Source organism: Gopherus evgoodei, chromosome 13 (genome assembly GCF_007399415.2).
Source record: "Gopherus evgoodei ecotype Sinaloan lineage chromosome 13, rGopEvg1_v1.p, whole genome shotgun sequence".
Lineage (NCBI taxonomy): Eukaryota > Metazoa > Chordata > Testudines > Testudinidae > Gopherus > Gopherus evgoodei.
This window is the reverse complement of record NC_044334.1, coordinates 20,535,949-20,562,749: the sequence shown is the minus strand read 5'-3', so window position 1 is coordinate 20,562,749 and position 26,801 is coordinate 20,535,949. Positions and strand designations below refer to the sequence as shown.

Genomic DNA, 26,801 nt, shown 5'->3' with positions numbered 1-26,801 from the left:
AGAGATGGGGCATGTGTGCAGATTACATTATCCTGCAACAACAGACCACACTACTATAATTCATATCTGCAATGGAGAGTGCTTAAGTCCCTTTCATGTGGCAACGAATGGGATTCTCTCACCAGTAAAGGGGGAAAAAAGTGAGGTGAATCAGTAGACTTTAGGAGGGTGTTGGCACCACAAATGAATGTTGCATTCTGGGATTGCAGCTGGAGTACTGTCGGTACCAGTATCAGTATGTGTGTGCCCACGCAGCCACTGCCAGTATACTGGCGGAGGGTTACGATGTTCTGAACAAAAGAATAATTATGTCAGCAAAAGTAGAGAGTTTGGTTGGTAGGAGACAACACACCAGGCTGTGCTGAGAAAAAGGGAAGTTTTGCCAGCACAGCTTTCTAATGTAAGTCAGTCCTGCCTACTTCCAAACTTTGTAACTTAGCTGGTTTGTTTGCTTTAAACTATAGTGTTATTCTTACTACTAATTTCTATAGGCTACGTCAGCTGGGCTAAACTAAGACACTATTAATTCACTGACGCAGGAACACAACAAAACTTGGAGTTCTAAAAGCCAAACAAACAGACAAGTCTTATGTCAGGGCCTGAAAGTGGCTGGACTTGAGCATAGCTAGATTGCCAAAGGGAGTATGCTGCAAAATAAGAAGGCCTGAGTCTCCCCAGTCTGTTTCTTTGTGGAGTCCGGTAAAGGACACAAGGTGCAAACTTGCCACGAAGCATTAGGTCCAAGGTCTCAGCAGACGTGGAGAGTCACATCCATCCCTCAGCACAGTCACAACAGGCCCAGAGTATTTACACTTAGATTCTCATAGCAAATGCTTCTCTTCTGATCTCACCTGCATTGGCTGACTATAAGGTGAGCATCAGCCCTTCAGTTAACCGGAATTCAGGCCATTCTGGGTTTGCTCTAATGCCTGCCTAACGTTTAGACGTGGTTGGGTTTTTCACCTTAACTCTAACGTTCCCTCACCTGCACGAGATTTCTTTTTGAATTACTGCGATATCCTACTTACACTTAGATTGCTTTGCCTGAGCTTTCAGGACATTGGCTTCTGCAAGGCTACTGAATTAATATGCTGGTGAATAGATTCTAAAGGAGGAGTATGCAAATGCTATGGGAGAATTACCTGAGAAGGGACAGGCCCTTACCATACCTGTGGTTGCATTATAGATAGTAAAGATGACACCTCCTCCCAGGCCCATACTCTGGGGGTTCAAAACCGAAGTGCAGACCAGAGCAGCAATAGCAGCATCCACAGCTGAACCTTTACGTTGTAGGATGTCCCTGTATGAGAAAGGAAGAGAAAATATTGTGAAAGACCAGGCAGCACAGCCCTGAGCAGGCTCATGGAAGAGCATTCCTGCTTGTAATGCAAATGTTATACAGGTGGCAAGTTGGGAGAAGTGGACTGAAGCAGCTGGGGTGATGTCACAGAGTCACCAGGTCATGCTCTGGAACTTCTCCCTACGAAGCCGGTCAGGTCTCTGGGGGAGCCTCCTGTCTCTGAGCACACTGTCTCCAGGGCAAGAAGCTTACACAGCTTTCACCTTCCTGGGTCTGACCTTGGAGCATTCAGCATCCCTTTCTCACACCGTACACTTCCCGCACCAAGTCTGCACAGGCGGGGCTCCTGGGGAAGTCAGAGGGCCCTGCACCCAAACTCCCCAGTCAGGGGCGGCTCTAGGTATTTTGCTGCGCCAAGTATGGCAGGCAGGCTGCCTTCGGCGGCTTGCCTGGGGGAGGTCCCTGGTCCCGCAGATTTGGCGGCACGAAGCTGCGGGACCAGCAGACCCTCCGCAGGCATGCTGCCGAAGGCAACCTGCCTGCCGCCCTCATGGCGACCGGCAGAGCACCTCCTGTGGCTTGCTGCCCCAGGCACGCGCTTGGCGTGCTGGTGCCTGGAGCAGCCCCTGTCTGCATCAGACATGACTCTCAGCCAGCCAGTAAAACAGAAGGTTTATTAGATGACAGGAACACAGACTATGACAGAGTTCGTAGGTACAGAAACAGGACCCCTAAGTCAAGTCCATCTTGGGGCAGGGAGGCCAGGGCCCCATCTGTGCCTCCCTCCACTTCCCAGCTAGCTCCAAACTGAAACTCTCCAGCCCCTCCTCTGGCCTTTGTCTCTTTCCTGGGCCAGAAAGTCATCTGATCTCTTCGTTCTCCAACACCTTCAGTTGGCACCTTTGCAGGGGAGGGACCCAGGCCATCAGTTGCCAGGAGACAGGGTGTCAGCCATTCGCTGTGCAGACAGCATCACACTGGCCCTCTAAGGCTCTGCCACAATCACACACCCTTATCCCACCACCTAGATACTTAAGAAATGCATAGGGGAAACTGAGGCACACAATAGTATTCAGAGAAAACATTAAGAACATTCCCACTTCGTCACAGATGATTTCACAAAATGGGAGGAAATGAGTTACAGTAAGTGGGAAAGGAAACTGGAGAAGACCCCTGGAAAAAGAGGCAGCAATTCTGTGTGAGGATCTAAAATCTGTACAAGGAAATGACACAGCTGGACCATGAAGACTTATTTAGGCTGAGCTGAAGGATGAAGGATGAAAATAGCGAACAATCATCGGAAATTGCTACAGCTTTTTAAGCCACAGCAACCAGGCAGATCAGGAAATGATCATACAAAGATGAGGAAAGCTATTGAAAACCAGAAGCCCTCCCACGAGAGCACAGCACACTCTATAAGCAGAGCTGAAGTCTTCACAAATATCTTAAGTAATATAAGTGATTTGTGGCTAGTTCAACCGCACTACGTTTCCAGCTACTACGACAATTAGACAAGGCACCATTTGATTATTAACTATATTGTGAGGGGAAGGGAGAAGTATGAGTTACAGGTGGATGAGAAACAAGCCCTTGGATCTGTGGAACTTCAGGGCCTGATTCTTTGCTCACTAACAGTAGTGTAACCCCACTGGCGTAAGTGAAGCTACCCCAGACTTACACCAGAGTGAACGAGCGCAGGGCACTAGATCCCAATCTAGGCTTCATTTCAAGCTCCTTCAAGTATGCACTCTTCACTATGGAGTGGTGACCAGGGCCTCCAAAGTAATGGCTGGATCCACAGATCTGTTCCAAATTGTACTGAGGTTGGAGGAAGCTCAAATCCCCACTCACTGCAGGCCAGGCATGTCCATGTCTCTATTTATAACATATTCTGGGGCCCTCTGATCATCTTCCCAACACTAATGAATTTAGCCTCACAACCTGGCACACATGAAGTATTCTTCCCATTATACAGATAGGGGAACTGAGACACAGAGAGGGATTCTGAGACCTGCCCAAGATCACACAGAGTTTGTAGCAGAGACAGGAACAAAACCTAGATCTCCAGTCCAGTGCCCTACCTACAAAGTCACCCCTCTTGTAGAAGGAGTTTAACCCCTTATACAATGAATGATGTTGCAGTTGAATGATTATGAAAGTACCTTGTTCCTCTCAGATGAAAGGAGCTATAGGGGTGTAGCTCAGTGGGCCAGCTTACCTCTATTACAGGGGCGGGCAAACTTTTTGGCCTGAGGGCCTCCCCAAACAGCCAGGTGTGATCCAGTCTCTGCCCTCTATCCCGCACTTCTTCTCATCCCCTGATGGCCCCACCCCAGGACTCCTACCCCATCCAACCCCCGCATTCCCTGATGGCCCCCCACGGACCCCTGCCCTATCCCCCCCGCCCCCCGCTCCCTATCCCCTAACTACTCCCGGAACTCCCACGCCTGACTACCCCCCGCCACCCCATCCAACCCCTCCTCTCATTCCTGACTGCCTCCCCCAGGATCCCTGACCCATCCAACCATCCCTTCTCCCTGACTGCCCCCAGAACCCCTGCCTTTGCCTGCCCCCTGCTGCCCCATGCAACCCCCCTCTCCTTCCTGACTGCCCCTCAGGACCCCTGTACCCATTCAACCCCCCTGTTCCCCACCCTCTGACTGCTCTGACCCCTATCCACACCCTCGTCCCCTGACCCGCCACCCCGAACGACCCTGCCCTCCATCGAAACCCCTCACTCCCTGCCTCCTTACCGCACTGCCGGGAGCACTGGTGACTGGCAGCGCTACAGCCACGCCGCCCGGCTGGAGACAGCCACGCCACCACGCAGCACAAAGCACCAGATCAGGCTGCGCTGCCCAGCTGTCCAGAGCATTGCATTGGCAGCGTGGTGTGCTGAGGTTGCGTAGGAGGGGGAACTGCAGGGGAGGGGCTGGGGACTAGCCTCCCGAGCCAGGAGCTCAGGGGCCAGGCAGGAGGGGCCCGCAGGCTGGATGTGACCTGTGGGCCATAGTTTGCCCACCTCTGCTCTATTATATTCACTGCTTTGCATTATATTCTGCTTTATCATGTTCAGTGGTAATGCAAGGAACCTACAGGCTTGTATCCTGTAAGACATTGGCTTCAGAAATTAGCATGAGGCTTGAAGCCTACGAACTTTGGCACAGATAAACTTAGGTAACCAATAAGTTTTGGGGAACTGGAAGTAGATTGTAGGGGGGAATTTTGTCCATAATGACATCAGCCAACCACAGAACATGAACTGACACCAGCTTCTGGAAGGTTTTGGACGGAATACTCAACTGCAAAAGTGCCCTGGCAACAAATTGACATATATGATAATGGGGTGAAATCATAAATACACTAATCTATAGAAGGACATCTTAACGTTGGTAAGGAGAGGAAATACAAATAAGGAAGAGGGGAGAAACCCCTACTGAATATGCATTAGACATGGGTAATGTCAGCATAACTTATTATAAAAGTGGCATCCCAACCTGGGGGCAGTAGGGAGCAGGGGCGGCTCCAGGCATCAGCACGCCAAGCGCATGCTTGGGGCGGCAAGCCACTGGGGGGGCTCTGCCGGTCGCCGTGAGGGAGGCAGCATGCCTGCCGTGCTTGGGGCGGCAAAATGCCTAGAGCTGCCCCTGGTAGGGAGAGAGATGTAGCCCTTGGGAGGGGCCAGAATGATGGCCAATGGTGAAGATGAAGAAGGTGACGGTGATGAGGAAGATAATGGCTAACATTTCAGGCTGTTCTGCAAGGGATGGTGTGAGTATGGATGTTCAGATGTACTTTCTGTATTATCTCTCTCTACCTTACTGAATTAGAGTGCGTGTGACTTTGCTAAATGTATTAATAAATTATTTATTTGTAAACATAAAAGAGTTCCTGCAGTGTGAGTGTTGCAGCTGTGCTCATCTGGGTTCCCAACTATATAATTTTAATAATACTGGGCCTGCTCTTGGGACAAGAACCTGTCAACCCTCAAAGTGATACAGTGACTGGGAATTTTTATTCACAATCCATAGATCCAGCTACAGGAGTGAAGAATTATTAAGATGATGTATTTGCATGGAGGCTAAGGAACAGGAGCTTACTACTGCAGCCTCCCACAACTCCAGGTTAACCTTGATCGACTCTCCTAGTGGCAGATTCAACCACCCCAATTTTCAGTGCTGCCAATCCTAAATGTTCAAAAGGCATGAGTCAGGCCCCGCAAAATCTAAGACATTATTGAAAACCCTCATGATTTTTAAGCCTAATATATGTGAATGTCATTTATTTCCCTTCTCGTTTTAGTGTCTTTAGGGTGCACTTAGGTTCTGTTTTCAAGCTTTTCACTGCAACTGGGAGGGCTAGAAACTTCTTTTTTCAAACGAAAGCTGAGATTCTCACCTAATCACATGCCTCCAGACAGCAGCGGCTCCAGGCACCAGCACTCCAAGCGCGTGCCTGGGGTGGCAAGCCGCAAGGGGCGGCCTGCCGGTCGCTGTAAGGGTGGCAGTCAGGCCGCCTTCGGCGGCATGCCTGCGGGAGGTCCGCCAGTCCCGCAGATTTAGTGGCAATTCAGTGACAGGTACGCCGAAGCTGTGGGACCGGGGGCCTCCTGCAGGTGTGCCACCGAAGGCTGCCTGACTGCCCTGCTTGAGGCAGCAAAAAAGTTAGAGCCGCCTCTGCCTCCAGAAGCTGCGGCTTTAAGAAAAACACCTCATACCACAACAGTTGGCAACAGTGAGGTTTGTTTTCAACCACTCCTCTGCTGGCCAGACAAGGATGCCAAGTAAAGAAGCTGTTAACTCCACTGCCTGCCCAAGACCAAAGCATATCACCTCCACAACACACTTCAGACAGTGTCTGTTGGCTCAGTAATCTGAAGTTGTTCGAGTAGAGGCAGACCTGAATTCCACATTGGTGTGCACACATCCAGCGTGCCGGTGCCAGAGGTTTTTGCCTAGCAGTGCCCATAGAAGGGCAGCCCTTGCACCTCAGGGCTGCGGCCCCTCCCCTGGCTATATGAGGTGCTGTTGCCCCAACCCTTCTTGGTTCCTTCTCTGGAGTTGAAAATCTGTCTGTGATTGTAATCCTACAACCTTGCATTTACTCTAAGCCTAGTTTACTGTACATAGGTAATTAGTTAGTAGTTAGATAGCATTTGTAGATAGTGTTCCCCCCTTGATGCCCTCACCAGGCTTTAAATACTGTCCTTCGTGTGCAGAGGCGAGCCCCAACAGTGACCCCCCCGCACCTCCACGGTGCATGTTCTGTCTCAGTGAGGCCCATCCTAAGAGCACTGTTTGATCTGCAAATCATTTAAAAAGCAGACTCAGGGGGCACGAGACCTTTGCCTCAAGCGACATCTCCTTCAACAGGCCATGCAGCCTCATCTGGTACTAAGGTCCTTCTCAGGCCAAAGATTGCCCTCAGGCTTGAAAACCATCTCTCATTCTGGAGCAGGCACCTTGCTGAAGAGACAGAGGAGTTATTCTCCATCATCCATGTCAAGGAAGAGGTCTCATAAGACCAATCAGGATCTTTCCAGGTTGCAGGGCAACTCCTCTGCTTCCCCCAGGAAAAGCGCGGACTGGCACGGGGCTGGTTCTGGAACATGGGATGGCACGGGTACCTCTGACCCTTCCCCGGTACCGAGTGGGAAGGGCAGAAACTCCATGCCGTTGACTCTGGTTCCAGCTCCCGGCATCCATTGAGTCTGGTACTGATGAGGGAGATGCCGGTACCGGTATCGTTGACATCTCAGGCAGCCGCAGACCTTCTCTGCCTTTCAGTCCCGAACTGACCATTGGTCCAGGATCCTCCTACTTATAGCCCCTCTGATGGAGCAAGCCACTGAACCTACATGTCTGTTGGCACCGAATCCAGATCCTCCCCTTGCCATGGTGGGGATGGAACTGGCACTAGAATCAGTGTAGGGGACCGCGGCACTGGGACCTTTTTTGGCCCCACTCCATTTGACTCTGCAAGTGCTCCCATATCAGCTCTCACCACCTTCAACATCGACACATTCAGGCACTCTGTTACCAATGTTTGTGATGAGACCAACACTGCCTGTGGCATCAGCACAGAATCATAGAATCGTAGGATTGGGAGGATCATCTAGTCCAGTTCTCTGCACTCAAAGCAGGACTAAGTATTATCTAGACCATCGCTGACAGGTGTTTGTCCAACCTGCTCTTAAAAATCTCCAATGACAAAGATCCCACAACCTCCTGGGCAATTTATTCCAGTGCTTAACTACCCTGACAGTTGGGAAGTTTTTTCTAGTGCCCAACCTAAAACTCCCTTGCTGCAATTTAAGCCCTTTCCTTCTTGCCCTATCCTCAGATGTTAAAGAGACCAATTTTTCTCCTTCCTCCTTGCAACAACCTTTTATATACTTGAAATTTATGGTTCAACTTCCTCCACCAGTCCTCCACTCGTGCTGGTGGGATTCTCTACACAATGTAGTGCACCAAGGAGACCCCTTCGCTCAGCCCTCTCTGACCAAGTTGGTGATTATCAACACTTCCCTTCTGGGTTGTGGGAGGCGCAGCTGAACTTGTTGAGGGTGCAGGACCTGGGGTCGGTACAGAAAACCTCCCTCCATATCAGGGTGTTGGAACTTCAGGCCATCCACAATGTATGCCATGCATTCTGGGACTGCATCAGACACTCAGTGGTTCACATACTCAGGGAAAATACCACTGCAGTGTACTATGTGAACAAGCAAGTTCCAAGTCATTCTGTCTGGAGGCGATCAACCTGTGGTAGTTTTGCATTGAGGCAGACATCATTCCAGTAGCAATCCATTTACCAGGGGTGCAAAATTGTCTTGCAGATATTTCAGCAGAGTTGTCTTCACAACATGGGGCATCTCCATGATCAACCTATTTGTGACAAAGGAAAACTGAAAGTGCCACCTCTTCTGCTCCTGGGAGGGCAGGCTCCATCTCTGATGCCTTTCACTGCAGTTAGCAGTCAGCAATTCTGTATGCCTTTCCCCCTATTCCAATCATTCCATAGTTCATCAATGCGGATTGGGACAAGCTCATCTCATTGCACTAGTGTGGCTGAGATAGTGCTGCTTCTCAGATCTCCTTGCTCTGTCGGGTCAGCCTCCCATACCAAATCCTCTCCATCTGATCTGCTCACTCAGGATTACTGCCCCACCCTCCATCCTGCAATCAGCTCCTTGAAACTTCCGGTGCAGCTGCTACATGTCTGAATTAAGAGGAGGAGCAGTGCTTGGCAGCTGTCCAATACTCAACAGTAGGAAGTCTTCCACTAGGACAGCCTACTTAGTGAGCTGCAATAGATTCTCGGTGTGGTCCTTGACCCATGTGACCCAAATGACAGGGGCTTCCATTAGGACATCTTAGAGTATCTGCTACATCTTCAGAAATCGGGCCTTGTGCTCAGTTCCCCAAGGGTACATTTGGCAGCGATATCTGCATTCCATCCCCCAATTTAAGGGAAGTTAAGTTTTTTCCTGTGCCATAGTAATGAGATTTCTGAAGGGGCTTCTCCCCTTACATCATCTGGTCCAAGAATCAGTTCCCCCATGGGACCTAAACATTCTGGCAGCTCTGATGGGCTCTCCATTTGAGCCCCTTGCGGCCTGCCCACTGCCCCCTGTCTCAGAAAACCACATATCTGATAGCCATCAAGTCAGCAAGGGCATGTGTGAGTTCCAGGCCCTAATGGCTGAGCTGCTTTACTTTGTCCTTGGGGAGCTGAATGTAATGCTGCAATCACAGTGGACTGCTGGAACAATTTTTATAGTGAGTGTGCTGAGAGTCATTGAACCAAACTTTGTAAACTTGTATAGAATGAAAACCACTTCAAGCCAGGAGGTGCTGCAGCACCCCCAGCACCCATAGTTCCTGCACGTATGGATCACACCCAAAGTTTTTATCCAAGGTGGTCTCTCGGTTTCATCTGAATCACGCGGTGTATTTATCTGTTTTTCCCAAAGCTACACTCTTACCCAGGAGAACAGCGCCTCCATAATCTGGATGTCAGGCGAAGTCAAGTCTTTCATCTAGACAGGACTAAACCACTTTGTGCTACACCTCACCTGTTTGTGTCATATGCAGACCGCATGAAGGGGCAAGAGGTCTCGGCCCAGACCATCTCTGGATGGGTAACATCCTGTATCAAGGCTGTGTATGAGATAGCTTCAGCTATGCCTCCTCAGTAGATATGGCTCACTTCACAAGAGCGCAAGTGATATTGATGGCCTTCCTCAGTGATGTTTCCATACAGGACATTTGCAGGGCTGCCATGTAGTCATCTATACATACGTTCACAGACCATTATGCTATTACTGCATCTTTAAGAGTGGACGCAGCCTCAGAAGGACAGCCCTGTGATCTCAATTGCGTAGACTCCAAGCCCTGCCTCTAGAGTGGTGTACTGCTTGTGAGTCACCTAAGGGGAATACGTGTCTGCATCTATTCAAAGAAGAAATGGTTACTTACAGTAAGTGTGGTTCTTCGAGATGTGACCCACCCTTCGTCCCCTCTGCACTGGAGTCTCCTCACGGGCTTTGGTGCAAAGGAACTATAGGGGGAGTCAGGGCAGCACCACCTCACACAGCCAGGAGGTGCGATCGCTGTCTTCCACGCAGATTGCTAGGCTGGGGAAAAGTTTCCAGTTCCAGCGCACTGGGTGCACGCACACCCAAGCGGAACACTTGTCTGCATCACATCTCGAAGAACCACAGTTACAGCAAGCAACCGTTTCTTTCTCATTTAAGTGGGTCCACCCCCCACCCCTAGTAGCCTTAGAACCAAGCAGCATGCAGCTAAGCATTAGCAACAGGATACGCTCAATATTCCCTGAATGCTACTCTCTGGGAAGAGTAAAGCCTAGTCTCCGCTAGAAATGGTTTCCAGTATAGTTATATTGGTAAACCTTCTAGGGCAGGGATTCTCAAACTGGGGGTTGGGATGCCTCAGGGAGTCACGAGGCTATTACATGGGCGATCGCAAGCTGTCAGCCTCCACCCCAAACCCCACATTGCCTCCTGCATTTATAATGGTGTTAAATACATTAAAAGGTGTTTTTAATTGATAAGGGGGGGGGTCGCACTCAGAGGCTTGCTATGTGAAAGGGGTCACCAATACAAAAGTTTGAGAACCCCTGCTCTAGTGCAGATGCAGTTTACACTGGAAAAAGTGCTTCTGATGATAGACCTGAGTTCCCTGAGTGAAATAAGCTATCCCAGCAAAAGCACTTTTATGCTGCACCTACACTAGGGCTTTTCCCAGTATAGGAATGTCACCCGCAAAAAAAGTCACCCACCCCCCTAATCAATCTTACTCTACTAGAAAAAGTTTCTAATGTAGACTTGGGCTTAGAGAAAAGGGAATTGCACTTAATTTTACCCACTGATCACGAGCCACTTCTGCCTGTGGGGTATTGTTTCGCAAGGACCTCTCAGAAACACAAGTATAAAAAAACCTTTATGGGTTTGGATCTGCAAGAACATTCTTTGTGTAAACAGGTGGGAATTTTCCATTAACATAATCTTGACTGATGTACTTAAGTCATGCTAAATTACTCTGATAGCTGATCCCAACACAGCAAAAGCCAGGAGTGAAACATCAGATTGGGACACTAGCTGGGGCATGCCGGCACAAGCAGCTCTGTGAAGGTATCAGGCTGTAAAATTGGGTCTGTATGTGTATCACTATTTATATTTTGTTATTTGCTCAGAACTATCCAGGATTAGCCACTACTAGAAACAGAATACTGCACTAGATGGGTCATTGATCTGCTCCACTGGGGTTATTCCTATGCTCCCACAGAAATCACTGGAATTTCTGTTTCAGAGACCAGGTTTCCAGCCTGGCTTTATCTCTCAAGTGGAACAAATTTGCCACTCTCCACTTGTTCCCTGAGGGAAGCTTCCATGTGAAGAAGCAGCAGTGAATGCAGAGCCCTGGGTTGGTTAAAGATGTGCTGAAAGATCTGTCTCTCTTCTCTACTTCCACCCATTATAAGAAGTTCCCTTCACTATTGGACAGATGTGGAGTTTTTCCTCTAGCATAAGAGATTTTAAGAAAGGAGGGACAGGATTTTAAATATAAAAAGCCTGTGACCATCATATGAGCTGCTGACCTTTCTGTAAAGGAGACCACAGATTCCAGCACTTGAGTTTACAGCTATATTTATAATTTATGTATCAGAGGGGTAGCCGTGTTAGTCTGGATCTGTAAAAGCAGCAAAGAGTGGATGATGTCATGCATCCGACAAAGTGGGTATTCACCCACGAAAGCTCATGCTCCAAAACTTCTGTTAGTCTATAAGGTGCCACAGGACTCTTTGCTGCTTTTATAATTTATGACAATGTTTGCAATTCCTATAAACCACATTCACCATTGTCCTATGCCCTCTTGGCCATTATCCTTTTTTTAGAGCAACACAGATAAATCACTCACACCCTTCTGAATATAACATTATGTGGGAAATACCACAACCTAAAGAACCCCTAGGCCCTCTTCATTCACGCACTACACTGGTTGCTTATCTTTGCCAGAAGATGAGCAGTTCTTGCATAATCCCAGGAGATACACTGAGTGTTTACCCTTTGTGGACAATTCTTTCCACCCGATCCAAACACACATGGGAATTCAGAGCCAGTGCCCTCTGCATTTTAAACACATTAGTTCAGTGTACTCCTGTGACAGACGGCCAGAAAGGGTTAAGCAGCTAGCAGGCTGAATGACCCAGATTCAATCTTTAGAGACATGTTGTCTACATCACAAAGTTGCAGCACTGGTGAGGGGGTTACAGCGCTGCAACTTAGGAGGTGTATACATCTGCAGGGCATCACCAACGCTGCAACTCCCTGTTTGCAGCGCTGGCCGTACTCCCGTTTTGTCTCGGGTGTAGAGGATCCAGCGCCGCTGGTAAGCAAGTGTAGACACTTACCAGCGCTTTTCTTGACCTCCGTGGAATAAGCAGGTATCGCAGCATACCTGAGGAAGCCTCTCTGGTAATCAAGCAGGTCTCCTTCCCTGCGGTTTGCTCTCGCGTTCCCCGAACCCCCGTGCAAGCAGGTCTCCTTCCCTGCGGTTTGCTCTCGCGTTCCCCGAACCCCCGTGCAAGCAGGTCTCCTTCCCTGCGGTTTGCTCTCGCGTTCCCCGAACCCCCGTGCAAGCAGGTCTCCTTCCCTGCGGTTTGCAGGGGGGTTCGGGGAACGTGAGAGCAAACCGCGGGGAAGCAGGTCTCCTTCCCTGCGGTTTGCTCTCGCGTTCCCCAAACCCCTGTGCAAGCAGGTCTCCTTCCCTGCGGTTTGCTCTCACGTTCCCCGAACCTCCGTGCAAGCAGGTCTCCTTCCCTGCGGTTTGCAGGGGGGTTCGGGGAACGTGAGAGCAAACCGCGGGGAAGCAGGTCTCCTTCCCCAGTTTGCTCTCGCGTTCCCCGAACCCCCCTTGAAGCCGCCCAACAGCGCTGCAGTGTGGCCACATCTAACACCACTTGCAGCGCTGGCCCTATACAGCTGTACTAATACAGCTGTAACAACCAGCGCTGCAAAATTGTAGATGTAGACATACCCTTAGAAAACTATGTAAATGGCAGTTAGGGCCATTTCACGTTAGATGGGCTAGAATTTTGAAATGTAATCCTCTATTGTTAGAGAATTAGAAGTGATCCTAATCGCATGTGTTTACTTATATCTTGTTAGATGTTAGCCATGTAAACAGACAATTCCTGTCTATTACTATAGCTATTGATTCAGAGATAAAAAGGAAATATTAACATTTAGATGAAATGTGAGTGAAATAATGTCATTGTCTGTATGTCTCTTTAAAGTTTGTGGTAAGCTATATATGAACTACTTAATGGATAAATTACCTTATATTAATCCATGTAGTTAATTACAGGTGATATTTGGGAAACAGAAGGTTACATCAAAAACCTATTTTTCATCCAGGACTGTACGGTCAAGAGGCTGCCAGAAAACTGTATAAAAACTCTTGGGACCTGATCCTTTCATCTCAGATCTGCTTGATACTTTATGCAAGGGAAGCTCGCTGAAATCTCCAGTCCCATCTGGATCACCCTGAAAATTAACATTGGACTATAAAGAACTCTTTGCAACTACAAAGTTCACCATCGTATAAATCTGATCTCAGAACTGCACTCATGTTTGTATGCATACTGATCTTTTAACCCAGCGATAGGCAACCTTTGGCATGTGGCCCACCAGGGTAAGCACCCTGCTGGGCCGAGCCAGTTTGTTTACCTGCTGCATCTGCAGGTTCGGCTGATCACGGCTCCCACTGGCCGCGGTTCGCTGCTCCAGGCCCATGGGGGCTGCGGGAAGTGGCACGGGCTGAGGGATGTGCTGGATGCGGCTTCCTGCTGCCCCATTGGCCTGGAGCAGCGAACTGCAGCCAGTGGGAGCCACGATTGGCTGAACCTGCGGCTGCAGTAGGTAAACAAACTTGCCTGGCCCCCCAGGGTGCTTACCCTAGTGAGCCGCGTGCCGAAGGTTGCCGACCCCTATTTTAAGCAATACTGTCCCTCTTTTCTTTTTAAATAAATTTTAGTTTAGTCAATAAGAATTGGCTGTAAGTGTGTATTTGGGTAAGATCTGAAATATTCATTAACCTGGGAGGTAATGTGTCTGATGTTCTGGGATTGGTAGAACTTTCTTCTATGGTGAATAAGATTTTCAGTAATCCTCATCATATTTGACTTGCGTGTCTGGGTGGAGGCCTAAGGCTGGGTTGCTTTAAGGGAGCTGTGTTTTGGTTTCTGGGTAACCAGTAAGGTATTGCAGAAGTTGTTTTGAGGCTAGCTTGGTGGATCTAAGTCCTGGAATGACCACCAGTTTGAGGATTGTCTGCCCCAGTCTTTGCAGTTTGCCCTAATTAAGTAATCCCAGTGTGGCTCCCCTGGGACCGCAGTGACAAATCTATCAGCAAGTTGGAGTCTATAAGTCACACGCATGATCCCAAGGGCCTCAATCTGCTGCTTAAAGCTTTTAAATTCCCAACAAAAGCAACATTTATTTAACAACAGCAACACTGTGTGATAAAACACTATTTAATTACTACAAACACTTCTAGGGCTTTATAGTAACGCCACATATACAAAATGGTTAGACCTCAGTGTGTAGTAATGCACTCTCTCTAGCACAACTTGACACAAGTTAATAAATTCAGGCCAAATCAATGCTTTAAAATGTGATTCCAACTGAGGTCAATGGGAGGTGCCTGCAGCCAGGCCTAAGAATAAAAATAAATAATATTTGTATATTAAATAGTCAGAGTGTTCCTGATATCAAAGACGTATCTTCTGGAACCCATTGAAGTCTGGTTAGAACTCATGTAAAGTCCACTCTTGACTTATGAAAAGTCACTACTCATGCTCATAAACTGGAATAAGTAATTCACAATCCAGCCCAATGCTGACGAATGTACTTTACTAATCTGGGGCATGGAAGCAGAGGGAGAGGGGGTGCGGGTGGAATCCTGTCTGCTCTTGGTTAGGCAAATGGCAAGCTGTGGTTTCTGCTAAACTCTATTCATTTTATATTCATTTGCTTCATCCTTCCAACCCACGCCAAACGTTTGTCTGCTGCATCGTATCTCACATGTTGTGAGCTCTCTGGGATAGGAACTGTCTTCTTTTTTCATGTCTGGACACCACGTCACACAATGATTGGAGGTGCTAGGTGCTACAATGATACAAATAATAATCATGTTGTCAGAGCTAAGTAGGAAGTGATTCCTTTTAACAATCTGCAAGAGGATCATGCATCTTCCTGTCAAAGTAGAGCAATTTCTAATTTTGAATCCGTTGTTTTGTTAACACACATTAACTATGTTATGAAACCTAGACAAGATGACCATGAAAATATGCAGTGTTTAATGACCCCTGAGTGGTTTATGTACTCCTTTTACTGACTGATGAAAACATATGTGGTAATGACTTTACCCATCCTGAAAATGCTACCATCTCTGTGGTCAAATACAGCATCTGTCCAAAAGCACATAGCACTTCTTACTAGTTCTCAATTGAAAGGTGACATTTCAAGAAGCTCAGTGCCCCTCTCTTCCAACACTACATAAAGGCACTGGGCTGATAGAGAGGGAAGGTCGTCACATACTGTATCACCAACACCATTTCTTGCAGCATCTGGGATTTTCCTTAGGCCTCCCATCCAAGTACAAAGCCAGCCTAGGTTATGAGTGCTGCATCTGATTAAATCATAGCATTAGATGGCCTAGTCTGAAGTTTAGGAACCTTTTCATACCTTGGCAACTGCCAACATCCTGTTCTGTTACTGATTATGACTGTGAGGGTTGAGACACTCGGCAAACATGGCACTTTTAAAGGAACCTTTCCTGTAACTAGGGTAGGTTTTGTGGTTTCATTGATCCTGGATTTCCATCAGAGGCTGCAATTCTCACTGGCTCTCGTAGATGAAAGAATGCCCCAACACACTAGACTCCTGCCCAGTTACACATTTTTCTCTCTACAATTGGACTTGTAGCACCAGTTGCAAAGAAGGCAGCAGAATTCAAAGGACAGGCACCATCCAGAGCTGCAAAGCAGCACCACTAATATCAGGGCTCTGTTCTATTCTCAGCAGCATCAGACACTGAGCATTGACCCTTGGAGGGTTCCGGACAGCAAGAACAGCAACTGACGAGCAAAGGTCTTTTAACAGGGAGAGACTGTTTAGAGTTTACCAATCCCTTTGGAGGGGAAGCAGCAAAGGAGAATAAATAAGAGCTTGGCTCCACTCCACGCCCACATTTCATTCCAGTCTGTTAAAGCAGCCACAGCCAGAGGAGCTCTTGCAGAGGAATCCAGAGGGATTTCTTATGGTGGATTCAGAGACCACAGTGGAGAACAATCACAAACAGAAGATCAAGCCAGCATCTTCCTCACAATGCCAGATGGTTGTTCCCAGCAGGGGTCTTACAACCCTGGCTGGCTACGCAGTGCCATAAGGCCCTGTGTAATTGCATTTTTTAAAAATTCACAGCAGTGTCCCAGTTATGTGTTTTATTTTCGTGGGATATGTAATGGTGCTGGCTTTGGTGGGACACTTCTGAGAATGTCAGTTCAGGACAAATTGCTTAAAGCTGGCCAGTCACAGCCCAAGGCTGAGGTTCCTTTGCACACCAAGGCAAACCAAATCAGCCAAACAGAGAAGACGTTGGTTTTACCCCACTGGCTAACCATAAGTCACACAGGCAATTCCCTTAGACACTCCAGTTTCCCAGTATCACCACCAGTGCCACTCGTTATGGGGACGAATGGTTATGAAAACCAATAACCCAGTAAAAGAAAAAAGGTTCTCTCAATACCAAAGGACCAAGCCCCAGACCCAGGTCAATATATGTTAGATCTTACCCACAGATCATGCTGTTGCCAATCCTTTAGAATCTAAAATCTAAAGGTTTATTCATAAAAGGAAAAATATATGGAGGAGAGCTAGAATTGGTTAAATGGAATCAATTACACACAGTAATAGCAAAGTTCTTGGTTCAGGCTTATAGCAGTGATGGAATAAACTGCAGGTTCAAATCAAGTCTCCGGAGTACATCTACAGCTGGGATAGGTCATTCAGTCCTTTGTTTAGAGCTTCAGTTTGTAGCAAAGTCTCTCCAGAGGTCAGAAGCAGGATTCTTCAATAAGATGGAGGAGTTGCAGAAGCCTTTTATGCATCTGATGAAGTGCATATTCACCCACGAAAGCTTATGCTCCAATACGTCTCTTAGTCTATAACAGGGTCTGGCAACCTATGGCACATGTGCCGAAGATGGCACATGAGCTGATTTTCAGTGGCACTCACACTGCCCAGGTCCTGGCCACGGGTCCGGGGGGCTCTGCATTTTAATTTAATTTTAAATGAAGCTTCTTAAACATTTTAAAAACCTTATTTACTTTACATACAACAATAGTTTAATTATATATTATAGACTTATAGAAACAGACCTTCTAAAAATGTTAAAATGTATCACTGGCACGCAAAACCTTAAATTAGAGTGAATAAATGAAGACTCGGCACATCACTTCTGAAAGGTTGCCGACCCTTGGTCTATAAGGTGCCACAGGACTCTTTGTCGCTTTTTACAGCCTTTTATAGTTTCTTGTCATGTTGCCTTTCTTTCTTTGTTCCACAGACAAACTATCCAGCACATGGCATGGAAAAACCTTAGAGTCTTGTCCATAGGCATGTCCCTGCATGTCTTGCTGAGTCACAAGGTGTATCTGCCTTCTCTCAATGGGTCAATAATATAGCTGATGGTCCTTAATGAGCCATCAAGCAGGCTAGGCAGTGCTGATGCCAAACTGTCTGAGGTGTCACAGAAGCATAGCATAAGTTTGAAATACAGACAGAACAGAGCCAATACTTACAACTTTAAATACAAAAATGATACATGCATACAGATAGCATAATCATAACCAGCAAACCGTAACCTTGTCTTAGACACCTTATTTAACCCCCTTTATACAAGATTTGGTGCCACTACAGGACTTTGGTTGCAAGAATGACCTATACAGTCCCAGTTCATACTAATAACATGACAGGATTTGAACGGCCACCAAGGCCCGTCCCCCATGAACTGCCGCAGGTGAAGCCAGGCATCCCTGCTGAACCCATGGTTGCATTTGTAACCTTTTCCATCAGTTGTTTTTACACCTGCAAGGACCTGTATGGTGCACAGCAGAGGAGGCAATACCATTCTGCACCAGAGGCTAATTGTGTGCACAGACATGAGGTTAAACATCAGGCATAGGCCTCCACATAGACAGGGTGAGGTTCAAGCACAGGCTAAAAAAGGTCTAGGCAGATAAGGACCAATTTTAAGGAGTCAAGGATTAAATGTAAACACCTATAATTAAAAACCAAGTGTTTAGATGTGTAGGCTTTGCTGCTGCTGCTGCTGCTAGGCAGGGCTAGCCTAGTGGCCTCACAGCAGCTCTCCAATCTCTGCAGTTTCACATTTCTCTGCACATCAGTCCTGCTTATCCATTTCTACCTCACACAGAGATGATCGGAGCCAGGCTGCTGCTTTCGATACCATCCCTGCCCCCTCCCTGTGACTTTCTTTTTTTCTATTTTTACTAAAATTGTAAATTTTCCCATTTTTTGCCACGTCAAACAATCAGGCCTAGTTACGATGCAGGAGGCTCTAAAGCTTCTAGAGCCTCCTGCCTAAAGCCAGTTAACGAACAACTGCTGCAGTAGTAGCTGCAAATTGGGTAAATCCTGGAAATGTGAAGGCATTAAACACTCTTGGGAGATATTTCTTCTTCATGCAAGCTTGGGCCTGAGGACAATACCAGCCCTTGACTTGGCTGACTCAGATGGCTTATCAGGAGTATAGGCGACAGCTGTTCCTATGGAATGTTTAGTGCCCAAGCTGATAATGCTTAAACTAGGAGGAGATCCCTCAGGATGCGGAGAAAGATTCACAAGAAACACCAGAGGTCTTCAAAACTGCAAAAGACTTTTGTAGCGTATCCTTGGCTTAGGATGTGGGAGTCATATTAATGTGAACATTGCTTGGTTGTAAAATTTTTCGCCTTCCCAGCTCCCCCATCCTTTAGGGGCTAAGCCACAAGGAAACTAGCAAAGCCCTTGGGGGATGCTGCTTCAAAAGAGACTAGTTTCCAGCATTCTCTTTAGCATGTACTGGGGAGGCTGGAAGATTGATAGCAGCTGGGAGGGAAGGTCAAGTCAAGACAGGATTCCCGGCTGCAGTGATTCCCAACTGGCCCTGCCTTTCCTCTCCTAGGAACAAACTCTTCTTCTGTGGTCTACCTTTCCAAAATCCTCTGTCACCCCCTGTTGCTGGCTCATGCCCCCACTTTCAGTTTCAGAAACAATAGCAGGCAAAACAGAACACTGCAGAGGTGGTGATTGGGGCAGGTGGGTTTCTGACCAGAGCTCTGAGCAGACAGCCCCACCAGGAGATGAAGGGAGGCAGGCGGGGATGGGAATACATAGTTTTTTGTCTGCTTGGGAGGAAAAGCCTCTTCTAATGCTCACACAGGGGGTTATAATGACCTAAAAGAGCAGAGAAGGGAAAGGATGCACTGTGACTGGGAGATTCAGGCCATGTGTGGGGGATGGTACCAGGTCTAACTACTCCTCTGTGCAGAATGCTAAGGACAAACAGATTCCTCAGGATTCATGTTTAGATACTTCTTCATCTGTACGCTTTGTGGGCCAAGGGGGAAAAAGGCCCCATTGTTGGAGCTGGACTGAGGCCACAAAATTCACATCTGTGGATTTCAAACATCTATGGCTCCCATAAAGGGAAAGTTTGGATGCACTCAGGTTTCCTACTCAATCTACTACATATACTCTCTGTCCAGAGTCTGTAGACTGGATTGGCAGGAAGAGACAATAATATAATAGTCCTATCCCCCTCTCCATCCTCCATAAGCATACCATTACACCACAAGGGACATAGTCGTCTTTCAGCACTGGAAATCCTTTTATCACCAGAAGCCGGAGTTGCTTTCTCTTAGCCACTGAGTTAGTAACAATAAATCTAGCACAGAATCTGTGCCAGTAAGGACAGTGAGACTTCACATATGTACAGCTTTTTTCTCTAAAGGATCTAAAGGGCTTTAGAAACATTATAGTAAACCAAGCCCCAAAAACATCCACGAGGTGGAATTATCATCATCATAAATGGGGAAACTGAGGCACAGAGAGGTTGTAAGTTGCCAACCACAGGTTAGTTGAAGCGTCTGGAGTAGAACCCTGGAGTTATATTGCCACCAAGGTTCAAGTACAGGGTCAGGTCAGTGAAGGAGACAGACTTTCCTAAGAGCATCCTCCCATCTCCCCAGCTTCACTCACTGGTGCAGTTCCAGACAAACATTTCATTAGAGTGGGAAAGAGCAGTGCCCAGAGGGCTTTGTCCTCAGGACAGGGAACAGCTGCTCCTATTATAAGGGGCCCAGTAGAACTTCTCTTGAAGTAATGGAATCTTTCCTTTGGTTTTAATTGGAGTTGGATGGGGCCTGGGTTGCTTTTGGCTCCTTGGAGCTCAGATCAAGTGTTGATTTAAACATTGTTAATCAGACAGTCAGGAAGCTTGTGAGATGCTGCAGTATGTCATGCCACAGGAATCTCATCTCCATTCATTAATCGCTGCTCACTGTAAAGCATGTGGCAGACACTTTATTAAAAAAAATTTTGACTCAAGAATAAAAACCAGCAAAGTTTCAAAATCTGGAAATAACTAGGTCAGGGTTCAGGAGAGCTGCTTTTACTTTAGGGATTTGAGCCTTTGAAATCACTTGAGTCACTTTCATTCAGTACTGAAACAGAAATCCAGGGATAGAAAACTGGATAGCGTCAAAGCGACATGGGCTGAAGGGAGCTCTGTGTGCGATGGTGGGGAAGAGACGATGGCAGCTCCAACACAAAAGTGTGAGCCAGGAGGAGAGGGCAGGTTTCAGAGATGCTACAGAGGAAGCAGCAGTGGGATTTGGTGAGAAGATAGATGGTAGGAGCAGAATGAGGCTCCAGGATGATACTATGTGACAGGGCGGGTGGTGCAGTTGCTGATGAAAAGAGGAACCAGAGAGAAGGAAAGGTTTTGAAGGAAAGGAAAGATTATCAGTTGTGTCAGAGGTCAGAGAGGGAGCTGAATGTGTGGGAAATGGGCAGAAGCAGGGAAGTGTATGGTGTAGTGAGGTAGATTTCCAAGTCACCAACATAAAGGCGATGGCTGAAGCCCTGGGAGCAGCTGAGGTGACTGTGGGAGAAAGCCTGGAAGGAGGAGAGGAGCAGACTGATACCTGTATACAGCAGTTCCCACCACAGCATTGGCATCTGAATAGGAAAATCCTCAGGTTAGCTGAGTTGGATACTTCATTCGTTTTCCCATGGCTTTCATGCATGTGCCCCAGCAATGCAATAGCCCTGCTCCCTGAAGCAGGGACACAGAAATACAACCAACAACAGGATTTTCTTTATTGTCCAGTATGAAATGCTGGACAGAAAACAAAGAGATGTGGAAAGTAATCCACTTAGGAAGGAACAATCAGTTACACACATACAAAATGGGAAATGACTGCCTAGGAAAGGGATCTGGGGGTCATAGTGGACCACAAGCTAAATATGAGTCAACAATGTAACATTGTTGCAAAAAAAGTCAGCATCATTTTGGGATGTATTATAACCATGGCACTGGAATATTGGGTCCAGTTCTGGGCGCCACATTTCAGGAAAGATGTGGACAAACTGGAGAAAGTCCAGAGAAGAGCAACAAAAATGATTAAAGGTCTAGAAAACATGACTTATGAGAGAAGATTGAAAAGCTGGTTTTGTTTAGTCTGGAAAAAAGAGAAGACTGAGAGGGGTTTACAAGTACATAAAAAGTGTTACAAGGAGGAAGGAGAAAAACTGTTCTTAACCTCTGAGGATAGGACAAGAATCAATGGGCTTAAATTCGAGCAAGGGAGTTTAGATTGGACATTAGGAAAAACTTCCCAACTGTCAGGGTGGTTAAACACTGGAATAAATTGCCTAGGGAGGTTGTGGAATCTCCATTATTGGAGATTTTTAAGAGCAGGTTGGACAAACACCTCTCAGGCCAGTTTGTTTACCTGCCGCGTCTGCAGGTCCAGCCGATCGCGGGTCCCACTGGCCGCGGTTCGCTGCTGCAGGCCAATGGGGGCTGCTGGAAGCGGCATGGGCCAAGGGACATACTGGCTGTTGCTTCCGCAGCCCTCATTGGCCTGCAGCAGCGAACCATGGTCAGTGGGAGCCACGATTGTCTGGACCTGCGGCTGGGGCAGGTAAACAAGCGGCCCTGGCCCGCCAGGGGCTTTCCCTACACAAGCAACGTCCCAAGTTTGGGAAACACTGGTCTAGATAATACTTAGTCCTGCCATGAGTGCAGGGGACTGGACTAGATGGCCTCTTGTGGTCCCTTCCAGTCCTATGATTCTATTCTAATCTATTCTAAGTGAGGTCTGGCTGAGGCTAGCTAGAGATCTGTCCTTGTATCTGTCTGTCTCAGAAACCTCTCTGGCCCACATCGCCACAGTACCCAATCACCTCACAGTCATTAATGGATTTACCCTCATGGCACTCCTGTGAGGCATGGAGGGAGAACTGAGGTACAGTGAGAGACTTGCCCAAGGTCACCCAGAAACTCTGTGTTGAAGCCGGGTATTGAATCCCACTCTCTGTAACATTGGGCCATCCTTATTCCAATAGCACAGCAATGCTCCCTGACTGGCCATGGTGGCCGTAAATGTGAGTCAGGGCTGGATGCTAGCAAAACACTCAGTGCAGACAAGAGAAAATGATGCCTTTGAAATGTTGCTGCTGTCATAAGTGGCTTGAGTCATGGGTCAGGGTCTGATCACACGAGGTGCTGAGCCCTCACCTCCCTGACTCGGCCACTCGCTGAGCCAGGTGTAACAAATTCCAAAGCTAGCTGCACCTCTAGCCCCTTCATGGCCTCTTTGAGGGCACCCTACTCCAGCCTCAACCCTCTAGCCATCACCTCACTCAAGGAAGGAACCCACCTTTCCCTCCAGATGAGAGATTTAGTCAGCAATTCCTCCTACAAGTCACCGAGAGAACATACTGTACCATGACAGCCAGAGTTTACATGCATACCTGTCACCCCTAGCAGGTGTCATCTCGAGACCCTGACGGGGTCCAAAGTCCTTCATATCTTTATGTCAGGGTCTGTCCCACACAGTGTAATGAGTTCTTGGATCCAATGAGAGTGACACGTCCCTTATGACAATGTGGTCACATTAGACAAGGGGCCGCTAGCTAACCTTTCAGAAGTGCTGTACCGAGTCTTCATTTATTGACTCTGATTTTCGCGTGCCAGTAATACATTGTAACATTTTTAGAAAGTCTCTTTCTATAAGTCTATAATATATAACTAAACTATTGTTGTATGTAAAGTAAATGAGGTTTCTATAATGTTTAAGAAGCTTCATTTAAAATTAAATTAAAATGCAGAGCTGGCTAAGAATGTTTGACTTCAGACCTCTTACACCAGGACTGAACTTGACCTACGATCGGGAGCTTGTGCTCAGGTATCTGGCATAACTCTTCAAACTGAGGATTAGGGGAGAAGGTAAAACCCAGTGCCACCTGCTCAGTCACTGGGAAGTGCTGATTTTAACTATAACCTCTAGTATTATCTACCTGTCTTTCACTCTGGCTCTACATCGTGCACTACATATACAAGTTCCAAACAGAAAAGTCCATGCACCTACCTGCCAATGTCCGAACAGATTTCAGTGTCAGCTGCTACAGCAGCATGCAGATAACTTCCAGGAGCACACTTGGGCTGCGCCAGGATTACAATGACAGAAACTGCAATAGCCAGGAGCCCTAGGACCAGCAGCACAAGACAGCAGATCTTCCTTGTAGACATGGCTATCCTGACGTTCCCCAGTGCAGCAGAGAGAGAGGATTTCAGTCCTGTTGTTAGTAAAGGCTTGCGTCTGGCGGAGACTCTTGTCTTGTCTTGCTCTGGAGCAGCGAGAGCTATAGGAGGGAGCTCGCATTAACTGGGCTCATTGACTGCCCCACAGTGGCTTTGAAGGAAACAGTCTGTTAAGTGCCTTGATATGTCTGTTAAGAAATGTGTGTGCAGAACACTCTTACGCACACAAATCTCAGTAAGACTTTTTCCTCTCTTATGAACATAGATTGCTTTTTTTGGCAGAACACTCCAAAGATTGCTTTGAAAGTTGAGATGAAAACTATTAACCCATTTACTCCTGGAGCATTTCAGGGGAAAATCTTCAATCTTTCATAACACTTCCCTGCTTTCAGAGCCACCTTTTAGCAACACAGCTCAGCCACTACCGCTGTGTGCTAAAAGGTGTGCAGTGTAGCTGCTGTTTGTTGGCAGGAAAGAGCTCTCCTGCCAACAAAAAGCTTCCACCCCCAATGAGCAGCAGCGGCCTTGTTAGCAGGAGAGTGCTCCTGGTGACAAAGCGCTGTTCACACTAGCGCTTTTCGTGGGTAAAACTTTTGTCATTTGGAGGGAGTGTTTTTTTAACACCCCAAATGACAAAAGTTTTGCCAACAAAGTTCCAGTGTAGACAAAGCCTAATTCTCTGCACGTGCCAGCTGCAAACCTCCAAGCAGAGGTAGATGAGGCAGTATGGACCCTGTATCATGCATCTCCCCTGGACTATGTCCTTGGGCTAAGCCCTGGGATCCTTACTCATACATTGATCCTGAAAACACAGAAGTGCTTAACTTCTTCCATGAGTAGTACCCCTTGACCACAATGGGACTCTCATGGTAGTAAAGTTAAACACGCAGGTAGATCGCTGCCTGAGTTTTTACTCATTCTTTCCTCAGACAAAACTGCCACAGACTTTGATTTTCTCTACACAGAGTGAACTCTCACACTTTCAACCAGAATGGACTTTATTTTAAATTCAGAGATCGAACAAAAAGAACCAAAGTAAGTTACTCTAAAGATAGTATGTGTGTGTCTCGTCTGTAACAGTCTGTACTGAGCTCATAGACTCATAGACTCTAGGACTGGAAGGGACCTTGAGAGGTCGTCGAGTCCAGTCCCCTGCCCTCATGGCAGGACCAAACACAGTCTAGACCATCCCTGATAGACATTTGTCTAACCTACTCTTAAATATCTCCAGAGATGGAGATTCCACAACTTCCCTAGGCAATCTATTCCAGTGTTTAACTACCCTGACAGTTAGGAACTTTTTCCTAATGTCCAACCTAAATCTCCCTTGCTGCAGTTTAAGCCCATTGCTTCTTGTTCTATCATTGGAGGCTAAGATGAACATGTTTTCTCCCTCCTCCTGATGACACCCTTTTAGATACCTGAAAACTGCTATCATGTCCCCTCTCAGTCTTCTCTTTTCCAAACTAAACAAACCCAATTCCTTCAGCCTTCCTTCATAGGTCATGTTCTCAAGACCTTTAATCATTCTTGTTGCTCTTCTCTGGACCCTCTCCAATTTCTCCACATCTTTCTTGAAATGCAGTGCCCAGAACTGTACACAATACTCCAGTTGAGGCCTAACCAGCACAGACTAAGGCGGAAGAATGACTTCTCGTGTCTTGTTTACAACACACCTGTTAATGCATCCCAGAATCATGTTTGCTTTTTTTGCAACAGTATCACACTGTTGACTCATATTAAGCTTGTGGTCCACTATGACCCCTAGATCTCTTTCTGCCATACTCCTTCCTAGACAGTCTCTTCCCGTTCTGTATGTGTGAAACTGATTGTTCCTTCCTAAGTGGAGCACTTTGCATTCATCTTTATTGAACTTCATCCTGTTTACCTCAGACCATTTCTTCAATTTGTCCAGATCGTTTTGAATTTTGACCCTGTCCTCCAAAGCAGTTGCAATTCCTCCCAGTTTGGTATAGTCCGCAAACTTAATAAGTGTACTTTCTATGCCAACATCTAAATTGTTGATGAAGATATTGAACAGAGCCGGTCCCAAAACAGACCCCTGCGGAACCCCACTTGTTATATCTTTCCAGCAGGATTGGGAGCCATTAATAACTACTCTCTGAGTACGGTTATCCAGCCAGTTATGCACCCACCTTACAGTAGCCCCATCTAAATTGTACTTGCCTAGTTTATCTATAAGAATATCATGCGAGACCGTATCAAATGCCTTACTAAAGTCTAGGTATATCACATCCACCGCTTCTCCCTTATCCATAAGGCTCGTTATCCTATCAAAGAATGCTATCAGATTAGTTTGACACGATTTGTTCTTTACAAATCCATGCTGGCTATTCCCTATCACCTTACCACCTTCCAAGTGTTTGCAGCTGCTGAACACAAAGTGGCTGCTGGTCTCTACAGACAGTGAAATCCTTGTACATTTAAGAATATAGCTCAAAGGCATAAGATACACAGATATACACACTTCAGTGAGAATTCTGCCTGAGTAAGAACTGTGTAAAAAGGAAAGATTTCAAGAGCTGACCATTTTAAATATAGTGAAACTCACTCATTAAGAATTACTAACACAAAAATCAAAAATTTGTAAGAATCAATTCCCAGGGCCCCAAACCATTTTATTTACCTCTTAATTTTCAATGCAGTCATTAACAGAATTGCTGTCTAATTAATCAAATTGGTATAATAATTTTAAAAATCCTTTATTCATGTATCATTCCTCTTTTTTGGAATTCTGTACCATCCTTCTCTCAAACTTTTCAAGATGTGTCAATTTGGAAAATGCTTACCAAGCAGAAAATAGACATCTGAATGGATAATGAGAACTTCCACAGTTACATTAGCTAGGGTAAAAAAAAAGTTGAGTAATATAAGCCCTCTCCTGCTTTAAGGGGGCTAAACAACCACTAACTGATGGAATTGGGAAGAAATTTCCCCTATGGGCAGGTTATTCCAAACTTACCTGTTATGGGATGTCTACCACTTTCTTCTAAAGCATCTGATACTGGGCACTGGTAGAGACAGGATACTGGAAGAGACGGACCAGTGGTCTTACCTGG

At 46.8% G+C, this 26,801-nt stretch overlaps 1 protein-coding gene across 5 annotated transcripts in view; it reads right to left on the bottom strand.

The window, feature by feature from the left end:
• The window catches only part of GGT5 (gamma-glutamyltransferase 5), a 39,432-nt gene extending 15,542 nt beyond the window's left edge, over positions 1 to 23,890 (bottom strand). For 3 of the 5 annotated variants that reach the window (XR_004003008.1, XR_004003010.1, XR_004003009.1), the window contains exons 1-2: positions 23,549 to 23,890; positions 1,170 to 1,300 (exon numbers count right to left, since the gene is read on the bottom strand). Coding sequence is in view for 2 of the 5 variants with exons in the window: in XM_030583178.1 (XP_030439038.1) it covers positions 1,170 to 1,300; positions 23,549 to 23,709 (292 nt within the window). In the remaining 3 variants the exon portion in view is untranslated. Of the gene's footprint in view, positions 1 to 1,169; positions 1,301 to 13,162; positions 13,371 to 23,548 lie in introns of all 5 variants that reach the window. The other 2 variants (XM_030583180.1, XM_030583178.1) reach the window with 2 other exon arrangements.
• Positions 23,891 to 26,801: the final 2,911 nt, after the last annotated feature.